Raw genomic sequence first — 21193 nt, 5'->3', positions numbered from 1 at the left:
CTTTGTCTGCTTTTCCCCTGAGCCAGACCTGGGCTATTCCCTGCTCTCTCCCTGAGGTAGAACTCAACTCCCCAGTCTCCTGTCTATCACATCTTCATGCTGTTTTCTCAAAATTGTATGGGAGTTCTCTCCACTTTGGCATGGCAGGTCCCCACAATCTTCAGTTCCTTCCTTCCTTCCTTCCTTCCTTCCTTCCTTCCTTCCTTCCTTCCTTCCTTCCTTCCTTCCTTCCTTCCTTCCTTCCTTCCTTCCTTCCTTCCTTCCTTCCTTCCCTTCTTCCTCTTCTTCCTCTTTCCCTTCCCTTCCTTCCTTCCTCTTCCTTCCTTCCTTCCTTCCTTCCTTCCTTCCTTCCTTCCTTCCTTCCTTCCTTCCTTCCTTCCTTCCTTCCTTCCTTCCTTCCTTCCTTCCTTCCTTCCTTCCTTCCTTCCTTCCTTCCTTCCTTCCTTCCTTCCTACCTACCTACCTACCTACCTACCTACCTACCTACCTACCTACCTACCTACCTACCTACCTACCTACCTACCTACCTACCTACCTACCTACCTACCTACGAACGAGAGGAACGAGAGGAAGTCCTGGTGCTCGCTCTGTGCACCTCCTGCATCTTCCCAGGTTCTCTCTTCAGTTGCTGATGCATATACATAAAGCTTGAAGTCCATTGTGGTCAATAGCTGCACATGCTTCTGTCACTTGCTGCACATTCCTGCTCTGGTCTCCATTCCTCCTGGCTTCACCAGGTGCTTTCTGAAGGGATGCTGGGGAGTGACACTGATGTCTGTGAAGCAGCCCAGCAAAAAGCAGCAGTCCCCCAAACCCTGGAACTGTTACTGGATCTGTTTCAGCTTCTAGCAGCAAGAGAGTTGTCTTTTGGTTGGAGGGAGGGCAGAGGACAGCTTCCCGCCCAGCAGTGGGATGCTGGCCTGGCTTTCTTGATGTGGACTAACTGGGGGTATTCTTTAGACCTCATACCTGTTTGCTTTTCAAAAGCTCAACTTGGAGGCAGCCTTCCTTTTACTTCTCTGTTTGCCACTTGCTCAACAGGGAAGGACTCCCGCCTCCTCGTCTTCCGGCTGACCTCCGTTCAGAAAGGCATTGAAGCGAGACAGGCCAAGAGCAAATGTGACTGCCGGGAAAACAAGCTTGAGAAAACAAAAGGTGCCTTACACTGTCAACTGTGGCTTTAAGGCAGTTCTCCTCCACTGTTTCAGAGTGGGCATCTATTTTTCATCCCAGTTTGTCTGCGTTTACTGTGTGTAATCTGTGCCTTTCTCCTTCTCTCTGGCTAATTTGAGACATTGTGCCAAACCGTGGTTTAAACGTTTAGTGACGTCTGAACTGGTAAACCGAGGTTTGTTTAGTTGTATGCTTGCATTGTTTTTTTTATCCTGCCCTTCCTCCAAGAAGCTCAGAGTGGCATACATTCTGCTGTCTTCACCTCTATATCCTCACTACACCCCTATGATGCAGGGTAAGCTAAGAGGGAATGGCTGCCCCAGGGTCGCCCATGTGAGTTTCAGATTGAGTAGCTGCAAGCCACCAAAGGCTCGTGCCTCCGGTCATTGCTAGGCTTTAAGTTACCTGCGGAAAGGAAAAGGACAAATGGTCAGTGCAGAACTCTTTCAGATGACTTGGATGTACCCTGATTTCCTCTCCTGGTGTCCAGCATTCTGGCTTGAAAACAACTGGGCATGCTTGCTGTGCCTTCTTGACCTTTAAGGCCAGGACAGGAAACGTGTGTAGGTATGATAATTATGCAGACCCTGTCAGTTGTCTAGAGACAAAGAGTTGTGCAGAGCTGTCTTGTCCATCCTTGTCAGCCAGTGAGGGAATCACATACAGGCTGGATTGACATATGTCATATTCCTCATCCAGGTTGCCATTTATATGCCATCAATACCCACCACAGCAATGAGCTGCGGATAGTTGCTGCCATTCGGAATAAGCTGCTCCTCATCACCAAGAAGTACAAGCAGTGGGAGAGCCCCAACAGTGCCCCGCCGATGTCTCCTCAGTCAGACTCCCCTGTTGAGGAATTCCAGTACATCAGGGTAGGTTTGAGGTAAAGCACTGGTGAATGATCATTGCTTCCTGCCCACATAATGGATTCTAGAAGAAGAATGTCCCCTCTGGTTTTCAGTTCCAGAGATGTGAGCTATCTTATACCGAGTCAGGTGACCGGTTCATCAGACACAGTACTGTTAAGTAACAGACTTCTCTCTGTGATACACCTCTGAAGATGCCAGCCACAGATGCAGGCAAAACGTTAGGAACAAGATCCACCAGACCACGGCCACACAGCCCGGAAAACCCACAGCAACCAATATACTGCAGTTTTCACAATGTTAAATTCTTGAGTCCTGGACCACACCATACTCCCATCCTCTTATTTCTGCAAAATCAAACAATACACAAACACTGCTGCCATTCTCTGATTCAAATCTGGGTTTCTTTGCATTGCAGGAGATCTGCTTGTCAGACCCTCCGGTTGTCATGACCCTGGTTGATGGGCCTACTGGAGAAAATGACAACCTGATCTGCGTCGCCTACCAGCACCAGTTTGACTTGATCAATGAGAGCACGGGGGAGTCCTACAGGCTACATCACGTCGAAACGAGCAGGGTGGGTTTCTCAGGCATTGGGATAATTTAAGTCAATCCATCATTGAGAACAGAACTGAGCTCTGTAGAGCGGGGGTGGGCAGAAAGTAAATCTTGTGTACAGATGGGCCAGTTTCTGGTTAATCCCCCCAATTCCTCTGGACTACTAGTCTGACCTTTTGCTTAAGGACCTAAGAACCGTCTCAGGGTTATTTCACTCAGATTAATGGTGCTTACTTGGTCCATCAGAGTATAATTTGTGAGTGTTGGACTGAGGAAGCCTTCATTCAATTCCCCACTCAGCTTAGATGCTCATTGGGTGATCTCTGGCCAATCAAATGCATTTTAATTGCATTCTGAATTTGCACAGCTTCTTTAATCTGCTCTTATATTGTGACTGGTTTTGTGAAACCATGTATCTTAGTTTTTTATAGAGGTCCTTTTTAAAGACTGAAAGCAGGGAGGATGCAAACATTTAAGTAAATAAAGAAATGTACCTTGGGAGGAGATTCACAGACTGGGGGAGTGATGGTGAGGGGGACAACCAAGAAGGCCATATGCTTCAAGCCACCCAGCTAACTCCTGAAGGTGAGGTCACCTAGAATTGGAGCTGACGGGGCATAATAGGGAAACAAAATCCCATGGGTTGTGGTCATTTTGGAGCCTATGAAGCCAGGCAAACCATGAGATTTACTTTCAGATATGTTTGGGTTTGATCCAGGTAGTAAAGAGGATGTCCAGATGTGATCTTCATGTAGGAATCCTTGGTGGCTCCCAATAGGCCTTCATGGAGCGAGGCTCCACAGATGATCTCAGTGCTTGGAGAAGCCTTTGGATTGAATAGCTTGTCTTAAGCTCCACCTCCAACTTGCCCACTACCCTTACCCGTTGTCATTACAGGTTAATTTTGTTGCAGCTATTGATGTGTACGAAGATGGGGAAGCTGGCCTCCTCTTGTGTTATAACTGTAAGTATCTCCAGCTCATTCTGTCTAGAGGAGACTATCTGAACGCAGGCATTCATCCAGTCTCATGGTAGTGCAGAGATGACATTTGATTTGGTGGAAGGCTCCGTTGGCACAGGAGAGGTTAAAAAAGAATTCTGAAAATTGGTTCTCAGTTGATAAAATGATACATGAATAGCATGAAAGGAGGGAAAGCCAAGCTCTCAGGTCCATTAGGAGGAGTGACTAGCTGAAGATCACCCAACAGGAATGTAGGAGTGCGGAAACACATCTGGTTCACCAGATAATCCTCTGCCACTCAGGTGGAGGAGTGGGGAATCAAACCCTTTCTCCAGATTAGAATCCACTTTCTCTTTAACCACTGCACTACCACAGGTGGCCACTTCTTCTGCTGGGTCTTTGACAGCAGCTGGGTGTATAGAATGTAAATATGGAACTCTTTTCCCAACATGATACAGATCCTGTGCTGAGGAAACCTTTCTCTGTGTCTACCTGCTATCAGTGGTAGAAGACACAGCTGGCTGTCCTGCCCCATTCTGGTTCTGCACTTAACATCCAGATTGGTGTCTTTTGTCTTAGACGTCTGCTACTACCGGAAAGTGTGTCCCTTCAATGGGGGTTCGCCTCTGGTCCAGCCCTCAGCATCTGACTTCCATTTCAGCTGGAACCAGGTTCCTTATGCTATTGGTAAGAATAACCATTGTGGCAGGTACGGCATTGGCGACTGCTCTGTGGAGGGGGAAGGCCATGCTCATGACTCTGACCGTGTGATACTGCTTTGTAAATCCTTTCACTGGGATCCGGCATGAGACTCTTCATCCTTACCTTCAAAAGCCTCCGCGGCTGCACTGTTATATGCCACTACATCCCTGCCTGTGATCGTCTCCTCTCCAGCTCCATGACTCTCCCACTCCTGCTCCTTCAATCCTCTTTGCCCTCAACCCTCTTTGCCGCCCCATATGCTTGAAACTGCCTCCCAGTTCACTTGCACAATACTGTCCCCTGTCCCCATTCCTTCATTGTCCTTTGCAGTGTCGCGTTTTCTACACAACCTCTTGTTTTTGTCCCTTGCTGAAACTAAGCCTAAGTATGTGAAGTGGAACAAGCTCATTCCTCCTCTGCTTGCCCTGGCTGTAGTCTTCCTCCACACCTTCTGTAGTGTCATAAGCTTCTGGAGCAGTCGCCCGTCTTTTGTTGATCTATAAAATACCCTGGATATTGACGGTACCTTCCAGATGGAGAGAGGCTGCGGCTCAGTGGCCAAGCGTCTGTTAGCCATGCACAAGTTCCCAAGTTCAGTCTGCAGGATCTCCAGTTAAAGGGGTCAGAGAGGCAATAATGCAGTGGCGTAGCGCGCAGGGAATGCGGGGGCATCTTGCACCGGATGTGTGCTGGTGCAGGGGCGTTCCGGGGCACTTTGGGGCAGGGGCATGGCAGGGGCGCAAGGCACACACGTGCCCTGGGCGCAGTTCCCTCTTGCTACACCTCTGTGATGATGTGAAAGATGTTTGCCTGAGACCCCCGAGAGCCTCTGCCACCCTGATTGTGATGGGCCGAAGGCCTGATTTATATAAGTCAGCTTTACATGCGTTCCTGGTACTATATAGACAGGCAAAAACCTGACCTGCTTTTCAGCATGTGTCCTGTGCGACAGTTGTGCCTTTGTGAAGTTGTTTTCTTGCTTTCTCCTGCAGTTTGTGCTTTCCCTTACATCTTGGCCTTCACAACCGATTCTATTGAGATCCGGCTAGTGGTGAACGGGAACCTTGTCCACACAGCTGTAGTCCCTGCACTGCAGTTGGTAGCATCAAGGGTAAGGAGCTAGGAGGGGGAAAAGATGGTTGCTTGCGCAAAAGTCTGCTTTTATTGCTGCAAACAGAACTAATACTGTCATCCTGAACAGAATTACACCCTTCTAAGCCCACTGACGTGAGTAGACTTTGAAGGCTGTCAACCTGTTTAGGATGACACTGAAAGTCCCCTGAGCACAGACAGTTTTCGCCATGGTGAGCCAAGAGATTCAAAGCAATTTGCATAAATTAATTGTATTAATTATAATGTTATTCACCAGAGGGCTTTGCCTGGAGCTTTTCACTTCGCTGAGTGAGATCTGATTCTCACTTAGGTTATAGGTGTCAATCCCATTGGACTGTTCCAGTGGATTTTGGCAAATTAAATGGGCTTTGAGAATCTTTCAACTCAGGTCCAGATTATTTATTAAGGATTGATTTATGGTCGTAGACCAGTAATAAACATTGAGTAAAACAACCCAAATTCCAGAATAATATAGTGGGAAGGCATTCAAGGGAAACAATAAAAACCACAAAAATGTTAACTTGCAATAAAAAAAATTATAGAAAAGGAAAAGGAAAATATAGTTAATAAATTGTGAAGGTAAAACTAAATCCAAAAACATTTTTTAAAGATAACAATATTTATTTTTCAGATAACATATTTTAAAATGCAAAATGACCAAGCTAGTCATGATTTTTAAGTACAAAAATTTGCCACCTGCTTCAAGGTATTTGGCTTTTCATCGGCTAACAGTTTTTCTAAACAAACCTTCCTGAGCAAGCTGGAAATTTGTCAAGGAGGAGGAGAACAATCTTTGCCTACCAAAGAAAAGATGACCCATAGTCTCAACTTCTACTGTAGCATGAGGGCATATATTTTCTGAATAAGGGATTTTCTTATATCTGCCACACCCCTAGCTAAGGTATCCTAAGGGGACAGACATTTGATATGGAGGAGGAGTCATATCTTCATGATAGAGAAGGCATAAAGCCAGGTGACTTGATCAAAACTTGCTGGGGCTCTGTGTCTTGTACCCTCTGGTTAATAAAAACACTTCTCCTGAGCATTATTTTGGACCAGAAGGACTCGCAGTTATCTAGGCTGGAACAGGTCCAGATTTGTAACTTGCCATATCTACGATCAGCAGAGTCCAGGATAATTTTCACTTGTTTGCCAGTACAAGGAGTCGCACATTAATTTACAAAAACGATACATTAAATCCTACTTTTCACTCAGAAAGCAGCTTGCAGCCATTAAGTTACAGTTTGAAGTACAGCTAGAGAGGCTGAATTGAGGCAAAGTGAAGGGGTCCCTGACTCCTGCGCCCTTTGCTCTGATAGTCTCAGTGATGGTGGTTGGAAGCCGAAGAGGACTGGTTAAAAGCATGAAGGAGGCATTCCCAGCTGCTGCCTTTCCTCCCTCTGATAGAACATCAGTCCTAATTATCTTAATGTTAAAAAAAGAAAGTTTCAGAGAGTAGCCATGTTGGTTTGACATAGGGCCTTTCCCCACTTACCTTAAGCCCCGCGCTACTTAAGGAGAGTAGTGCGGGGTCCCCCGGCACTCCCCACGACAGGGGCGGCAACGGCGCAGCCGCCCCGACGCTGCTGCTGTCGCGCCCCCTCAGCACGTGGCATCCCAGGCGCTCTTCTTAACGGCGCCTTTTGATGACCCCGTGCAGAACGCGGGGTCGTGGGGACGCCCGGGCGTGCGCCTGGGATGCCGCGCACTGAGAGCAGCGCGCAGCATGGGGGGGATCAGGGTGAGTGGGGAAACGCCCATAGAACAATATTAAAAACCACAACACTCAAAAGACCAGTAGGGCAAGGGTGCCCAACTCTGGCACCCCAGATGTTCATGGACTACGATTCCCATCAGCCCCTGCCAGCCTGGCCAATTGGCCAGATTTGTAACTTGCTGTATCTTTGGCAATTGGCCATGCTGGCAGGGGCTGATGGGAATCATAGTCCATGAACATCTGGGGCGCCAGAGTTGGACACCCCTTCAGTAGGGGAACATTTTAACCTATAAGGTCAACCCATTGCTGACCTAAGAGTTGCAATCTTCAACAGAGAGGATTCTAGGAAAGAACAGAAGGTGAGATTGTTGAACTCTAGTTCAGTCACAAGTTCAGAACAATGGAACCCCAACGGCTGAATAGGGACATAGGATTCTTATCACTCCCAATTCTAATTGTCTGCCACCAGGCATTTCCCCTCTGCTCTAATCCAGCTGATGACCACATGGTTGTGCCTTCGTGTCCTGAGTTTCATTTTACAGCACCCCTCCCACCTTCTGACAGGGATACGAGGAGTGAGAGATTTCCACTCCGACTCGTATCTGATGAAGGGAGCTTCGACTCTTGAAAGTTTATGCCCTGAAAATTTTGTTGGGCTTTTAAGTTGCCACTGGACTTGAATCTGGCTGTTAAAAAAGGAAGCAGGCTATTGCGTGCGTGTGAATCTGAGCATCTCGTTCACAGACATAGCTATGCATATGGAGGAACTCAGGATTCTGTGAGTTATAATAAGGTTAGAGGTACTGTCTCTCTAAATACCAGAGGCTGAAGACAAAAGGAGTCCTGTTTCCCTCATTCCCTGCTTGTGGTCCTCCTGGAAGCATCTAGCTGGTCACTTCTGGGGACAGTGCGCTAGGCTTGAATAACTTTTGGTTGGTCCAGCAGGGAACTTCCCAAACTCATTCATAAAAATCACTGATGGCATGTGTGTGTTTCTTGTTACTATGTCGGGTTGTTCAAGTACAAAAAGCTGGAAACAAGACAGACTCTCTCTTAGGAAGCTCTTTTTGCTAACTCAGCCTGCATCTCTTTTCAGTCAGATATCTACTTTAAAGCTGCGACAGCAGTGAGCGAACCATCCAACAGCAGCTCCAAGGAGACCAGTTCACCCAGCTCCCCACAGACACCATCAATTCACGAGATCCCGGTTTTCTCTCCTTCTGCAGCAGAAGGTAAAGAGTAGCTGGTTGCTGATGCTCAAAGCGCCAGAGCCAAGAAAGTAGTCTTTTGGCTTTTTAGGCAAGAGATCCACCTTTAATCCCAGCGTGCAGCAAAGGACCTGCTGAGATTTTTTCATTTTTGTTTTATATAACCCCTGTCTGTGTTTTCTTCTCTCTACAGTTACTAGGTGCAGAGAAGAAAGATATACTTTTTATAGCGGTTATAGCACAGGGAATTTGACAGGCATGGGCTGGAAAAATTGCATCCAATTTAGCTATGATAACACAGGGCGATTTAGAAATTGCATGCGTTGCCTGTTTGGAGTCCTGCTTGAGGCGGCTTACAAGTGAAAAGTACCATTAATCAAAGACCAGAATTCAGTCTGAACTTCTGTGACACTGGTAGAGAGGAGACTGGTAGGACACGTCTCAGAAACTGATCTCCCTGCCTTGCCAAGGGCTTGCATGCCAACAGTTACCCTTATCTTCCTGAGCCATTTCATTATACTGTGGCCCTGTTCCCTTTGTAATAAACCCCTTCTGAATCACTGATTGTTCTTGTTGTTATTTTAGGTGAAGTCCTGTGCAAAAACATATACAAAATTCCTCTCAGCAACCTGGTTGGCAGGAGTATTGAACGCCCCCTGAAGTCACCCCTCGTCCCAAAAGTCATCACCACCCCAACATCCGGCAGCGCGGCCTCCATTCCTGCTGTTCCTTCCCTGTCTTTGCCACGCATGGAAATCAAAGAGATTGCATGCAGGACTCGCAAAGAATTACTGGGTAAAGCTGCGCGACGGACGTCTCTTAATGCTCTGAGTGTCATACTGTGTAACTTTCTTGGCTGGTGGCTTTCAGCAATAGGTTAACGTATTTTTCCCTGGCTTTAGAAGACATTTTAGCTGCTATTTAAAAGAAACTTGTACCTCATCGTTCCAGTCGATCCTAGGCCAGCCTTGGCTGTTGATGACTGTGGAAGACATTTGGATGGACCGTGTTGGGGGAGATGGTCTTTGAACCATGACTTTCATAGGGTCTGGGGCAGAGGTGGGATACAGTCGGTTTGCACTGGTTCTACCGAACCGGTAGCTAAGCAGTTGAATCCCACAACCAATAAGCGGCTGCCCTGGGGTGGTGCCATGGTGCGCAGCCTTCCCGGGAAGGCTGGGAGGTGCTCCAGCAGGCGTCCCAGCCCTCCCCCAAAGGCCACGCTGCAGCCAGCCCCTGAAGTCACTGGTTCCCTCACCTCCCCCCTGCCCAACATAGGAAAGGGGGGCGGGGGACAGCAGCCAGGTAAGTGGGTGGTGGGGTAGGGAGGGTGCATGGCGGGGGGGTGGGGGGCGAACTGGTGGTTGATCCAGTTGGATCCCACCACTGGTCTGGGGTGCCTTCTGGATTGTCCTCCTGGCATTCCTGTATATACATGCAGGAAGGTTCAGTCCCCGCCCCACAGCTGCATCAATGGCTGTGCCTGGTCCAGGAAATTCCATTGGATCTTGCTGACATACTTTCAGAGCAGCTGCAGTGTTACGGCCACCAGAGGAGAGCTGCCACCTTCCTGTGTTGTTTTCAGACTTCCTCTCCGGGACATTTGGCAGGTGGTTGTCAGAAGAGTTTATAATGGTTGCTGACAAATGATCACACCTGTGATATCCTGAGGAATGTCTCAGTCCGATTAAAACCTTTTTCTTTCTTTGCCATCCAGGTCTCTTAGATGAACCTGCTTCTAAGTCGGAAGGTGGGCAGAAGCAGAAGAAGGCTGCTCCAAAATTGACAGACCCGAAGCAGGGAACACTCCGATCAACTAGCAGCGATAGGTAAAGATAGAAAAGGTGTAACTCTTCTGTGGATGGTCCCTGAAGTGAAGAGATCAGATTTCCTTTGCATCTGGCTGTTTGAATGATTTTTATCCCCCTGTTCTCACCATCAGCGGCCTGATAATCCAGCCTAGCCCAGTCTCATCAGAGTTTGTAAGCTGAGCAGGGATAGCCATGGTTAGTCCTTAGATTGGTGACCACTAAGGAAGTCATCAGTTGCAGTGCAGAGGAAGCCAATGGCAAACCACCTCTGAAACCCTCCGGGGTTGCCATGAGCTGGCTGCGATTTGACAGCACACAGTTATTACTATTTCCCATCATAAATGGCAGCTTGGTTAAATGGTGTCAGCAAGTTCCACATCAGAGGCTGATCTACAGCTTGAGAATAATGCTGTGGTATAGTCCCTCCTGGAACAGTATAATTTCAGAATACTACCCATGTTTCCTAAAAAATAAGACAGGGTCTTATATTAATTTTTGCGCCAAAAGATGTGTTAGGGCTTATTTTCAGGGGATGTCTTATTTTTTCCCCATTATTTTGCCCCCCCCCCCCCCCCCCCATGACCAGATCAGCTACACTGGGAAATCTGTAACTAGGGCTTACTTTTGGAGTAGGGCTTATATTTCAAGCATCTTCCAAAAATCCCAAAAAAATCATGCTAGGGCTTATTTTCGGGATAGGTCTTATTTTTGGGGAAACAGGGTAGCAGGAAATCACTTGCTTGAATTTTTACCCTGTTACAGAAATTTCTAGTTAGGTTTAGACCCCCTTCCTCCTGGTATGTGTGTTTTCTCTGTGTGTGGGGGTGGGGGTGGTGGACGGGTTGCAAAAGCAAGAATTCAATCACCTGTTTTCTAAAATAGAGCAGCACCAAGAGAATTGATTTTCTTGAATGTGAAGCCTGCCTCTTGACTGACTTTTTCTGTAGGCACTGCCTTGTATATATTTGCCCATCTCTCTCTTAATGAGCTTTAAAATATCCCCTGGTGATCTGCCTGTCCCGGCCTTTTCCTGTACAGCGGGGCCTATCCAAACATTACATTATTTCTGCTGAAAAATGGAAACCTTAGGGGAGAGGGGAGGAATAGCTTGGATTCCCCGCTCCTAGCCATTCCTGCTTTTCACTTTGCAGGCTTGTTCCCAGCTCTACTGAAAGCACGTGTGAAGAGCGCCACCTCTCCACCAGTTCGGACCCTGACACCGCCCCGCAGGAAGAGAGCCCCCCCTCCGGTAGCACCCTTCTTCTTGGAGCCTCCTTTGATGAAGACGCCATTGACTTGAAATGAAGGCCGTCTGGACACAGTACATATACACACTCACACATATTCCTCCCCTCCCCCCCCCCACTTTCTCTTCTCCCCTCCCCCCCCTTTTGTATGATCCTGTGAACCAGTATAGAACAATCCCGCTACACTTTCTAAGAATCCTCAAAACCGAAAATATTGGCGATTAAGCTCTGGAAAGCTTGACATTTCTGATTCTTTGAACTGAGGGTAGTGGGGATCATTTCTGTTGTTCCTATAACCATCCTTTCCTCTTCTGAGTGAGATGTCTCATAGCCAAGGTATTTTTTTTTAAAGTTGAAGCTCTTTATGTAAATAAAATCTTCCTCCTGTCCCCAGAACTGTTGAAATTGGAAGTAGGTGATATGTGGCTGAAATGCTTCTTCTTTTCATTGCAAAAAAAAATTAGGAAAGATTCATAGAGCAAATAAGTCTCTCCTCTTTTTTTTGGTCCTTCTAAAAACTGAAAGCCAGAAGTGTTGCTGGCCTTAGCTAAGCAAATTCCTGTCCTATCGAGCAACTGTTTGAGAGTTTCCCGAAAAGTTTGAAGACGAAAGCCGAGAGCTCAAGGAACAGCTGCTTTCTTGCCTTTTTGGCTGGAGACAGGCTCCTTGCTTGTTTGGAAGTTTGAAAGCTGAGAGGGGCGGCAGCTGGCAGGGTGGGTCCTCACCCACCTTTAACCTCTGCTAAATGGGCCTTGTGGGAATTTCATATCATTTGGAGAATCCACAAAGCCTATTCTGCCCAGCAGGTCAAACGCAATACCTGCGTACACTGCAGGAGGGGAACCCTCTCTTGAGCTGCTTTCAAGCTCTCCCCTGTCTCTGGCTTTAGCCTTGTACATGTTTTCTGAGAAGAAAGTGAAGAAAAAGAGTTGGATTTATATCCCCCTTTCTCTCCTGTAAGGAGACTGAACAGGGCTTACAAACTCCTTTCCCTTCCCCTCCTCACAACATACACCCTGTGAGGTAGGTGGGGCTGAGAGAGCTCAGAAGAACTGTGAGTAGCCCAAGGTCACCCAGCTGGCGTGTGCTGGAGTGCACAGGCTAATCTGAATTCCCCAGATAAGCCTCCACAGCTCAAGCGGCAGAGTGGGGAATCAAACTCAGTTCCTCCAGATTAGAGTACACCTGCTCTTAACCACTGCGCCATTGCTGCATAGAGTGGATCTGTCACCCTGTGTGGAAAGCTAGGGAAGTGTGCAATGTTGCTGCTTTTGATGCAGGCACAACGCCAGCTTCTGTTAATTATAATTAAAAAATCAGGGTCATGCCTCTGTAGCTCTCTGTCCGTCCCCTCCAACCCCACGCCCCCTGGCCGCACAAGCCCAGCAAATTTTTCCCCTTCACCATGATTTTTAAGCAGTTAATCAGCACTGGCAATGAGGTGTTCTGTTTTTCTGGAACTTTTCCTTGATACATTTTTTAGATATTGAGCTAAGGATAACTCTGGTTACATGGAGTTCACATTAGTGCTGGGAAAATGTTTAAGAAGGGAGTGGGAAATTTCTTTAAGGAGGAGCTGTGCACATGTGTCTTAGAGGCTGGTTTCTGAGATGTTACCCAGGGAGCCGATGTTATATTGACCCCAGACCCCAGATGTGTGGATATTTTGGTGCCGTTTGGAAGAAACCCTGAGCATATTCTTCCATTTGTCCCTTCTAAGGTTTGCCTTCCTTCCTCCCTGACCTGTTCCTAGGCCAGTGTCATATTAGCTGGCTTTAGCTGTCACTTGAGTATGGTAGACTGAGACAGGTGGCTTGGGAGGTGCTCCCAGAAGCCTGTCTAGCCACCACTATTCACTCACCTGGAGGACTTTCATTCACATGGAGACTTTCTAGAGCAGGAAACAGTTGCACAGTAGACCTACAGCTGGGGAGACTGTCCAGGACACGCCTCCGCGTAATCGAAGGGCACAGTGATTGGCCGTGTCTTAAGATCCATGATCTACATCAATTACCGATAGAAAAGAAAACTAAAGAGCAGATTGAAACAGTTGAATACAACCTTATGGGGCGTCAAGTGTGAGATTACACATTTGGCTGCTCCACCACACCGAAAAGTATCCTGCATTTAGAAAGCTGGCAGGTCAGAGAGAAGAGTAGGTGGGATCTCATAGGTGCTAGTTCTCTGTGTACAGGCTAGGTGCTCCTGCCACGTGGTAGTCATTGAATCCAGTAGCCTTTTGCCTGTTCTGCCCTGTGGCTGCGATTTTGCTTTTTTTCCATTGTTTGTGTGAATTTGCACAGATAAAAAATGCCTAACTACCTGTTCTTCAAGGGATCCCGTCTGCTTCTTGGGGATCTTTTTTTTTTTTCCTGTAGCAGTAAAAGTTAATCATTAAGTGAAGCAATACTTTCAGTTAATGACGCACAGTAGCAGGGTGTATGATCTGGCTTGAGGCAAGAACCTGGGCTTGCAGAAGTGTGTAGATGCTAGTTTTTGTTTTGAAAACCGAGCATGTTCCTAGTTCTCGTGGGTACAAGGAGAATTAGTAAAAGGTGGTTGTGGTCTCCTCATTGAGATTAAAAGGGGATGGGTCTAGGACAGGGGTCTGCAATCTGCGGCTCTCCAGATGTTCATGGACTACAATTCCCATCAGCCCCCACCACCGCCGCAGGTTGCAGACCCCTGGTCTAGGAAGTAGGAAGTCTTGTACACTAGTTGCAATTTGTGGTGCTTCCTTTTGGATCCAGAGTCCACCTTCCTTTCTCCTACCTCCTTTTGCCCACCAATATTCCATGAGTCCAATCCCTCAGTCCCTTTAGTACACAATTGCCTTATTTTGCTCGTAGGAACAGAGCACTTAATCCATCCTGAGTGATGTGATTTGTTTTCATATTTTGGCCAATGTGGGAGTGACTGTGTCTGATGAACAATCGCTGTACAAGTGCTCTAATCGATCAAGCCGCGGGTGGCTACTTAACTCGTGTAGCTTATTGGACATGCAGAAGTGGTACAGACGATTACCCAAGGTGCATGAGCGGATCCGAAAAATGAGAGCCAGCCAAAGAAAGCTCCCGTAAGCTGTTCAGATATCGTTGAAAAACCTAACCTGGCAAAATGCATGTCTCATGTTGTGTTGCATGCTTGTTTCAAAGCAGTGGCTACCGTTTCTCTGTAATGCCGCCATCTTTATGTGCAATCAACACAGACAGCACAAGTACCCAGCAAGACTGGACATCTGGCCAGGACCCTTGTATGGTGAAGGGCCCATGTCCATAAGCAGCAAAGCATGGAACATCAGCTGTGAACTTTAAAAGCTGCTGAGCAAAGATAATTTAGCACTTTTCAAGGTTCATCTCTTAGACTGTGGTCCCGTTGAAGCGAGGGTGCCACTGCCTTATTTAGCTGGGAAGGGTCCATTACAAGTCTTCTAAACCTTGGAATCGGTCTTGCAGGCAGACACCGTGCACAAGTAAATATTCCCTTTGTTTGAACCATGATTGTAGATGCCCCTGCCTAAGGAAATTAACCCAGTTTCTCTCCGGTTGTGGTGGGTTTTTCGGGCAGTGTGGCCGTGGTCTGGTAGATCTTATTCCTAATGTTTTGCCTGCATATGTGGCTGGCATCTTCAGAGGTGTATCACTGTGTCCAGTCTGTGTAACAGATTTCCCTCTGTGATACCCCTCTGAAGATGCCAGCCATAGATGCAGGTGAAACGTTAGGAACAAGATCTACCAGACCACGCCCCCACAGCCCAAAAAACCCACCATAACCAGTTGAATCCGGCCATGAATGCCTTCACCAGTTTTTCTCCATCGCTCTTCATTTGTTTTGCCACTGTTCGCAGGGCACTTTCACATCACACTTTTAGGGTTGTTCTTTCCCTCCCTGCATATGCAAATCTAATGTAGGACTTGTGCTGCCTTCTATTCCCTTCAGGCCTTTGCCATTCCAGCCTGTGGCTTCTTCCCAATTCCCCATTATAGACAACCACGCATAATTGCCAAGAGAGCTCCATAGGGGGTAGATTTCATTTGTGTACACCAGTAGCAGGGGAGCTCTCTCTGTAAAGATGCAGCTTTTGTGTGGTGTTCTTATAGTTTGTGCCGGGGGATTGGAGGCATATCACAGCAAAATGGCTGGGTGCAAACAGGAGAACATGCTACCAGCCAAAGGGGAATTCTGCAGAGTCCAGGTGGAAATAATTAAGCTCTCAGTTCTTTCCCTTCCTTTTTCAGGTCCTCCAAAGCTATTTGGATTGACTTAAAGCATTTGAAATGTCTTTCTCCTTCTACTGTTAACTGATTGATTTGCATCCATTGTCTGGTTTGGGGTTTCAAAGCAATGATGAGATACTTTGGATGAATTCTGACACGGTTTACTGTCTTGCTTATGATACCCTTTTTTTTCTTGTTTGACTTAATCCTTTCCAAATTTTCCATCCTTCCCCCAGTTCTAAAAAAAGAGTTTTTCAGTAGTTCCTGATTTGGGATGAAATATGTTCGCTTGCTACGACAGCTTTCATGCTGCCTTTTGCCAAACAACTCCTTCCTCCTTGCAGCCTTACTGAGCAAGGTCTACGAGCAGGGAGACCTTCTGACAGGCTGGCGGGGGCCCATTTGCAGGTCTGCTGAGGAGTCAGTCCTGTTGCTCCTTCAGAATCAGACGCTTGCTCTCATATGCAGACGTGGGACCAACGGGGTCAACTTGCGTATGAAAGCTACACATCTCACAGGTTCTTTGCCAGGGCCTTGAAGCCTTCACAGGATTCCTGAGTCCTGCAGGCTGTAGGTCATTTGTTCACTCCAAAAGATTTGGGCCTACATGCAGGGCTGACTGTGCTACTCAGGGCTTGCATCTGAAATTAGCATTGCGGGGTCCCAGCCAAAGCTCACACCCTGGCAGGGGGCCCGCTACCAATTCCTGGAGCCCTGTCCCCCATCTTTCTTCTCCATTTTGCAATTGCTGCCTGCCATCTTTGAATGTGAGCAGTGACTGAAGCTACAGCAGCTACCACTGCTCACCTTCTCTCTTTGCGGGCTGGCCCAGAGGGAAAAGATTGAATGAATGGGCAGTGTGAAGGAAACGGGCACATTTGCAGCAGATTGCCCCCGCCTACCCTCATCTGGCCCTGGCAATGCAGCTTCCGTCATACGCGCTCCACACTCTTCTTGGAAGGTTAAGGAGAGATGGCTTTGCCCTAGGATGCACCCAGCCAGGCCTGTACTGGAAGCAGCAGAGACGAGATAGGCCTTCCTGCTTCCCTGAGTGGGGTAAAAAAACACTTGAGTGTCTTGCCTCAGCTAATTTTCTCAGCCTTGGGGGCATGAGAGGCAAGTGTTTAAAGGACAGATAGGGAAAGAGTGTGGTGTGTATTGGTATATAGCACAATGTGGCTTTAATTATGAGCCAGGATTTCCCCAGTTCTCGCTGACTCGCCAGGTGGCCTTTGGCTGATGAGTACAGGAGAATGAGGAGGTAGAGATGGATAAATGTACCGAACCATTTAAGGTGAGATAGGTCAGTTTTTGGACCGTTCCCCTCTGCTTAAAATTCCCTGCAAGCAGCACAGTGAGGAGGAAAAAGGAGGGGAGCATTTTTCTCCCTTTGCTTGCTTTCTACTTGCAGGGAGTAAAGTTGTTATGGAAGGGGCATTTAATGATGAGTACGCACTTCATTCTCCTGCATGAAGTGAACTGTGTCTCCATCTTGACTTACCTTTCTACAATACAGGGAATAATCATCCTGGCCTACATCAGAAGGGTGTTGTAAGGCAAAGCAAACAAAAAAAATACAGCTAAAGCTGTACGCAGTAAACTCAGCCCTGCAGAGTCAGAGTTGGAGGCACCATTCCATGTTTACAGTTTATATATTGCTGGTCCGATGGCCCCCAAAGGGGCAAAACTCACAGCATGGCTTTGTTTTTTTGTTCTTATTAAAACTTGCAACTGAAATATTCAAGTAGGGTAGAGGGCAGAGTGAGAGAGGATTGACCTGCCGGCTGCTGCTTTTACAATGGTCTTTAACCTGAAAGAGCCCTTTCCTTACTGCCATTCTTAGGAACAGTCCAGATCTTAACAAATTCCCACCTTTCCTGCTTTTTGGCAGTGCCTCTCCTTTCTACGCTAGCAAAAGTCACGCAGGAGGAGGCAGATGAGAAAGGCTTGTTCTGGAAGATGTGTTTTCTATCCTGTCTTCCTTGGGAAGCCCAGAGCTGCTGAGGCGGGGCCGTGGCGGGGCCTCCTGCCTAACCAGGTTCACAGCTGCAGAGTTTCAGTGATGAAACGGCTGCACTCAGACCATTCACTGTTACAAAACACAAAACCTGGCAAAGCAGCCCTTGGACAAAGGGAAGCCCTTTGGCCATGGCATGTGGCAAAGTTTTCCTCTTTCATGTAGGCTCCTAAAGTATTTGGGTTTTGTCACACACGCAACACACATATACACAGACACACACAAATTTTCTTTGCATGTCTGTCTTGTTTGTGCCATCTGATGCCCAATGACCAAGAACTTCCACATTTCCTGCGACATCACTGTGTGACTGGAGGAAGGCTGATGTCTCTCTCTCTCTCTCTCTCTCTCTCTCTCTCTCTCTCTCTCTCTCTCTCTCTCTTTCTCTCTCTCTCTCCTGTTCCTTTTTTTTTAATTAAAGGGACTGTTTTCTGCTGGCTTGTCCTCCAGATATTTATTAAGTATTTTCTCTTGCCAGACGGAAGGCACTCCAGTTCTAATGTTTGTACAAAACAGTTTGTCGTCGACTCTGGTTGGTTGTTTTCCTTCAAAGACTTTGGTCAGAATCTGGCACAAGTGAGTTGGGACCAGCAGCCTGACCTTTGAGTGGCTTGCTCAAAATCACACCTGGGTCAGCGAGATTTGCTTCTGAGTAAAGCTGCAGTCCTAAACATGCCGGGGACTTAACTGCTGAGTAAACTTACACGGAGAAGGCGTAAGCAAGCTTAAGATCATAGCAACAGGTCCAAACAGATGTTACTCAGGAGATCCATGGTCAGATACCCTGAATTGATGTTTTTCCCATCTGAATAAACCAAAAGGAGTTCTGATGTGCAGGGGTCTGCAACCTGTGGCTCTCCAGATGTTCATGGACTACAATTCCCATCAGCCCCTGCCATGCTGGCAGGGGCTGATGAGTAACATGATCCATAATTTATCGGCTGGAAAACCTAGTGCAACCAGACAAAACAGTAGCCTAAAGGGAGAATTTATTGCCCTGTCCTTCCTATGCTGTTTTCTAGATCTAAATTCCCCAAGGTCGTCTACACCAAAATCTGCTATAAGTGTTGCAGCAAATTATTTGGGTAAGCATGATGTTCCATACAGAGAGAGTGTGTGTAAGTATGCGTACACATACATATACACATACTATTCATATTCCACCAGGACTACTATCAGCTTGGGAGGGGTAGATCAGGAAAAATAAATCCTACAAAATAGGTGTGATACAGGTCCTTACATTTTTTTTTCCTGAAAGAAAATGGGGCTAGTTTGCTGCAGTCAAAGCCACAAAGTATCTTGCGGCCCTGATGAGCATATGTGTTGTGGCGCAAGGGTTCCATGTGCCAGAGCCCACATTGTCAGGTGCGTGAAGAGCTGTATTGCAGTTGGCAGCGAGAGCCAAAGAATGCTGGGAAACTGGCCTTCTATACTCTCTTTGCAATACCCCGCACATACGCCATTCTGCTTTTTGTAGCTCTAGATGCGTCTATGTATTGTCCCCTAGCTATAACAGTCCATGCATTTGACCAATCAGACTCCGGCTCATGAATGCTTCTGCTGCAATAATTTGGTTAGCCTTTGAGGTACCATAAGATTCTCCATCGCTTTGCTTATTCAATAAGTTTTTATCCTCCTGCTTCTAGCTTTCACAGGCTCTCGGGGCATAAACCTTGTTAAACAAACCCACTGAAACACATAAAAACCTGATAACAAAACAACCACAAGAGCATTCGGGTGGCAAAACAGCCGCCGAAAAACATCAGCGCAGAGGCCTGAGAGAACCAAATTGATGATGATAATATGTCTGTCTCTTTACGAAGGGGCAGCAGTAATTAAAAATAAATTGAGGGAAAATTAACTTTTTCATCTGGATCCTAACCAGGTTAATCTCTGGTGCGGTTGCTCGCTCCTTGCCTGCTTCAAGAGTTTAATAAATTACTGATTCTGGCTCATCCAGTTTGCATCTGTTTCAGCCTCTGGTTACAACCAAATAGCTTCCTTTGGGATGATGAGCTGCTCATTCCTCTGTGCATTGGTCAGCTCAGATATTCCCACTTGAGTTCAATGAGTTATTTGTTCCACAGTAAGTCTGCTTAGCAGCTCCGTCCGAGCCATGCCTAATTTTTGCTGGATTGTGTCCCTTGACTGTTATTCTAGTGGGGTTTTGTACTTTCAATGATTCCGTACTGTTGGGCTGTGGGTTTTATCCTCTTGTGAGTCTCAAAGTTTAAATTACCACCAAGTGTCTTAAACTCGATTGTATTGCCATTGTTTTTAAATGCTATAAAGTAATAATGTATTGATTTTTTTTTCTGTTTGTTTGTGCGTGCGTGTGTGTTTTCAAATGTAGCCTGTAAAGAAAAGAATCAAGGTATGAATATAATGGCAAAAAAAAGTTCTTAAAAATTCTGTAGACCACAGCTGTAAAATGGACTGTAGGTTCTTTGGGGTTTTTTCCTTCCTTGATATGTAATAAATATTTATGACATTTAACACCCACTCTTTTTTTTTACCTTGGGGCAAATGCACAAGGTTTGAGGGAATGGGGCTATGCACGAAGGAAAAGCAGGATCCAGCCAAACAAGATCCTGGAAAATCCATAATGGGATCTGCAGGATAGATTTTATTGGCAGAAGTGAGCATGGAACCAGCGGCAGCCCCCAAAGAACACCTAAAAGGCCTCGTCAGAATGTAACAAAGGAACGAATGACTGGCTGGGATTTGTCATTTCCCTCGTCATCACCTTTTTTCAGGCCACGTTTTTCCAGTCAAAGACAATTTACGTCCATTTGCCAAAAGACAAACCTAAAGATTTTAGAAGCATTAAGGAATCGCTTGCAACAAGTCGCCTGATGTTTTTTTAAAAAAACCCTGTAAACTGTGAGCTTTAAACTACATTCAGAGCAAGAGATTGGCAGAGAACCAGGATGAGACAGCCTATTGTAGAACTGAAAATACGCAACTTAAACATTACTGATTGACATGTTGATTAATAATCCAGTTTCTACAGGACTGCTATGAGTCCGAAATTAGGAAGCCACACCCTACTGATCAATGCATCCAGGAGCACCAAGTGCTGTCGTTTTAGTACACTGGCTTGAATCTGGGCTTGGTTTGCCCTTCAATTGGTGGCCGCTGTACCCCTTTATTGTTTTCCTTTCTGTACGGCATTTCTAAGAAGCCCTTTAATCCCATAAAAACTGTTGTCTGTCATTCCCTTCACACACCAGTTGTTCTAGCAACCCACCGACCCCCTCTAATAAACCTTAACTTCACAATTTGAAGATTTCTTTTAAAAAGAGACATATTTGCCTCTAGAGCCAAGAGGGGTGGGGGGAGCGTCAAAGCAAAGAGCAGGAAAGGGTGAAGCGGAACAAGTTTTGCTTCGAGCGGCAACCCAACCGAGCAACTGCTTTGAAAGCCTTTGTGAGCACAAACCAGGAGGGTGGATCTGCAGCCTGCAGCCATCCCTCTGTGCTTTCCCCTCTCTGGCGGCATCAGGGAACACAAGTCTGGAAAGACACGCTGGAAATAACTGCGAGGAGGGAAGGTGAACTGAATTCTAATTAGGTCTTGGTGTGAGCACTTGAAGATGCC

The 21193-nt window shown here is 46.7% G+C and overlaps 1 protein-coding gene and 1 long non-coding RNA gene across 2 annotated transcripts in view; both read left to right on the top strand.

Annotated features, from left to right (window-relative positions):
- Positions 1-11778, top strand: part of GARNL3 (GTPase activating Rap/RanGAP domain like 3) — a 42070-nt gene extending 30292 nt beyond the window's left edge. Inside the window, exons 16-25 of the mRNA XM_048512079.1 lie at positions 1042-1155; positions 1873-2048; positions 2461-2619; positions 3498-3564; positions 4141-4248; positions 5256-5374; positions 8190-8325; positions 8887-9096; positions 10019-10130; positions 11264-11778. Coding sequence (XP_048368036.1) covers positions 1042-1155; positions 1873-2048; positions 2461-2619; positions 3498-3564; positions 4141-4248; positions 5256-5374; positions 8190-8325; positions 8887-9096; positions 10019-10130; positions 11264-11417 — 1355 coding nt within the window. The 3' untranslated portion in view covers positions 11418-11778. The remainder of the gene's footprint in view (positions 1-1041; positions 1156-1872; positions 2049-2460; positions 2620-3497; positions 3565-4140; positions 4249-5255; positions 5375-8189; positions 8326-8886; positions 9097-10018; positions 10131-11263) is intronic.
- A 669-nt stretch (positions 11779-12447) lies between these two features.
- Positions 12448-20089, top strand: LOC125441473. Its single transcript, XR_007245865.1, has 2 exons — positions 12448-14056; positions 18566-20089. It is a non-coding gene; the product is annotated as an uncharacterized LOC125441473 (long non-coding RNA).
- Positions 20090-21193: the final 1104 nt, after the last annotated feature.

This window comes from Sphaerodactylus townsendi, linkage group LG12, assembly GCF_021028975.2.
Source record: "Sphaerodactylus townsendi isolate TG3544 linkage group LG12, MPM_Stown_v2.3, whole genome shotgun sequence".
Classification (NCBI taxonomy): Eukaryota; Metazoa; Chordata; class Lepidosauria; order Squamata; family Sphaerodactylidae; genus Sphaerodactylus; species Sphaerodactylus townsendi.
The sequence above is the reverse complement of the archived record's forward strand: the minus strand, read 5'-3'. Positions and strand labels throughout refer to the sequence as shown.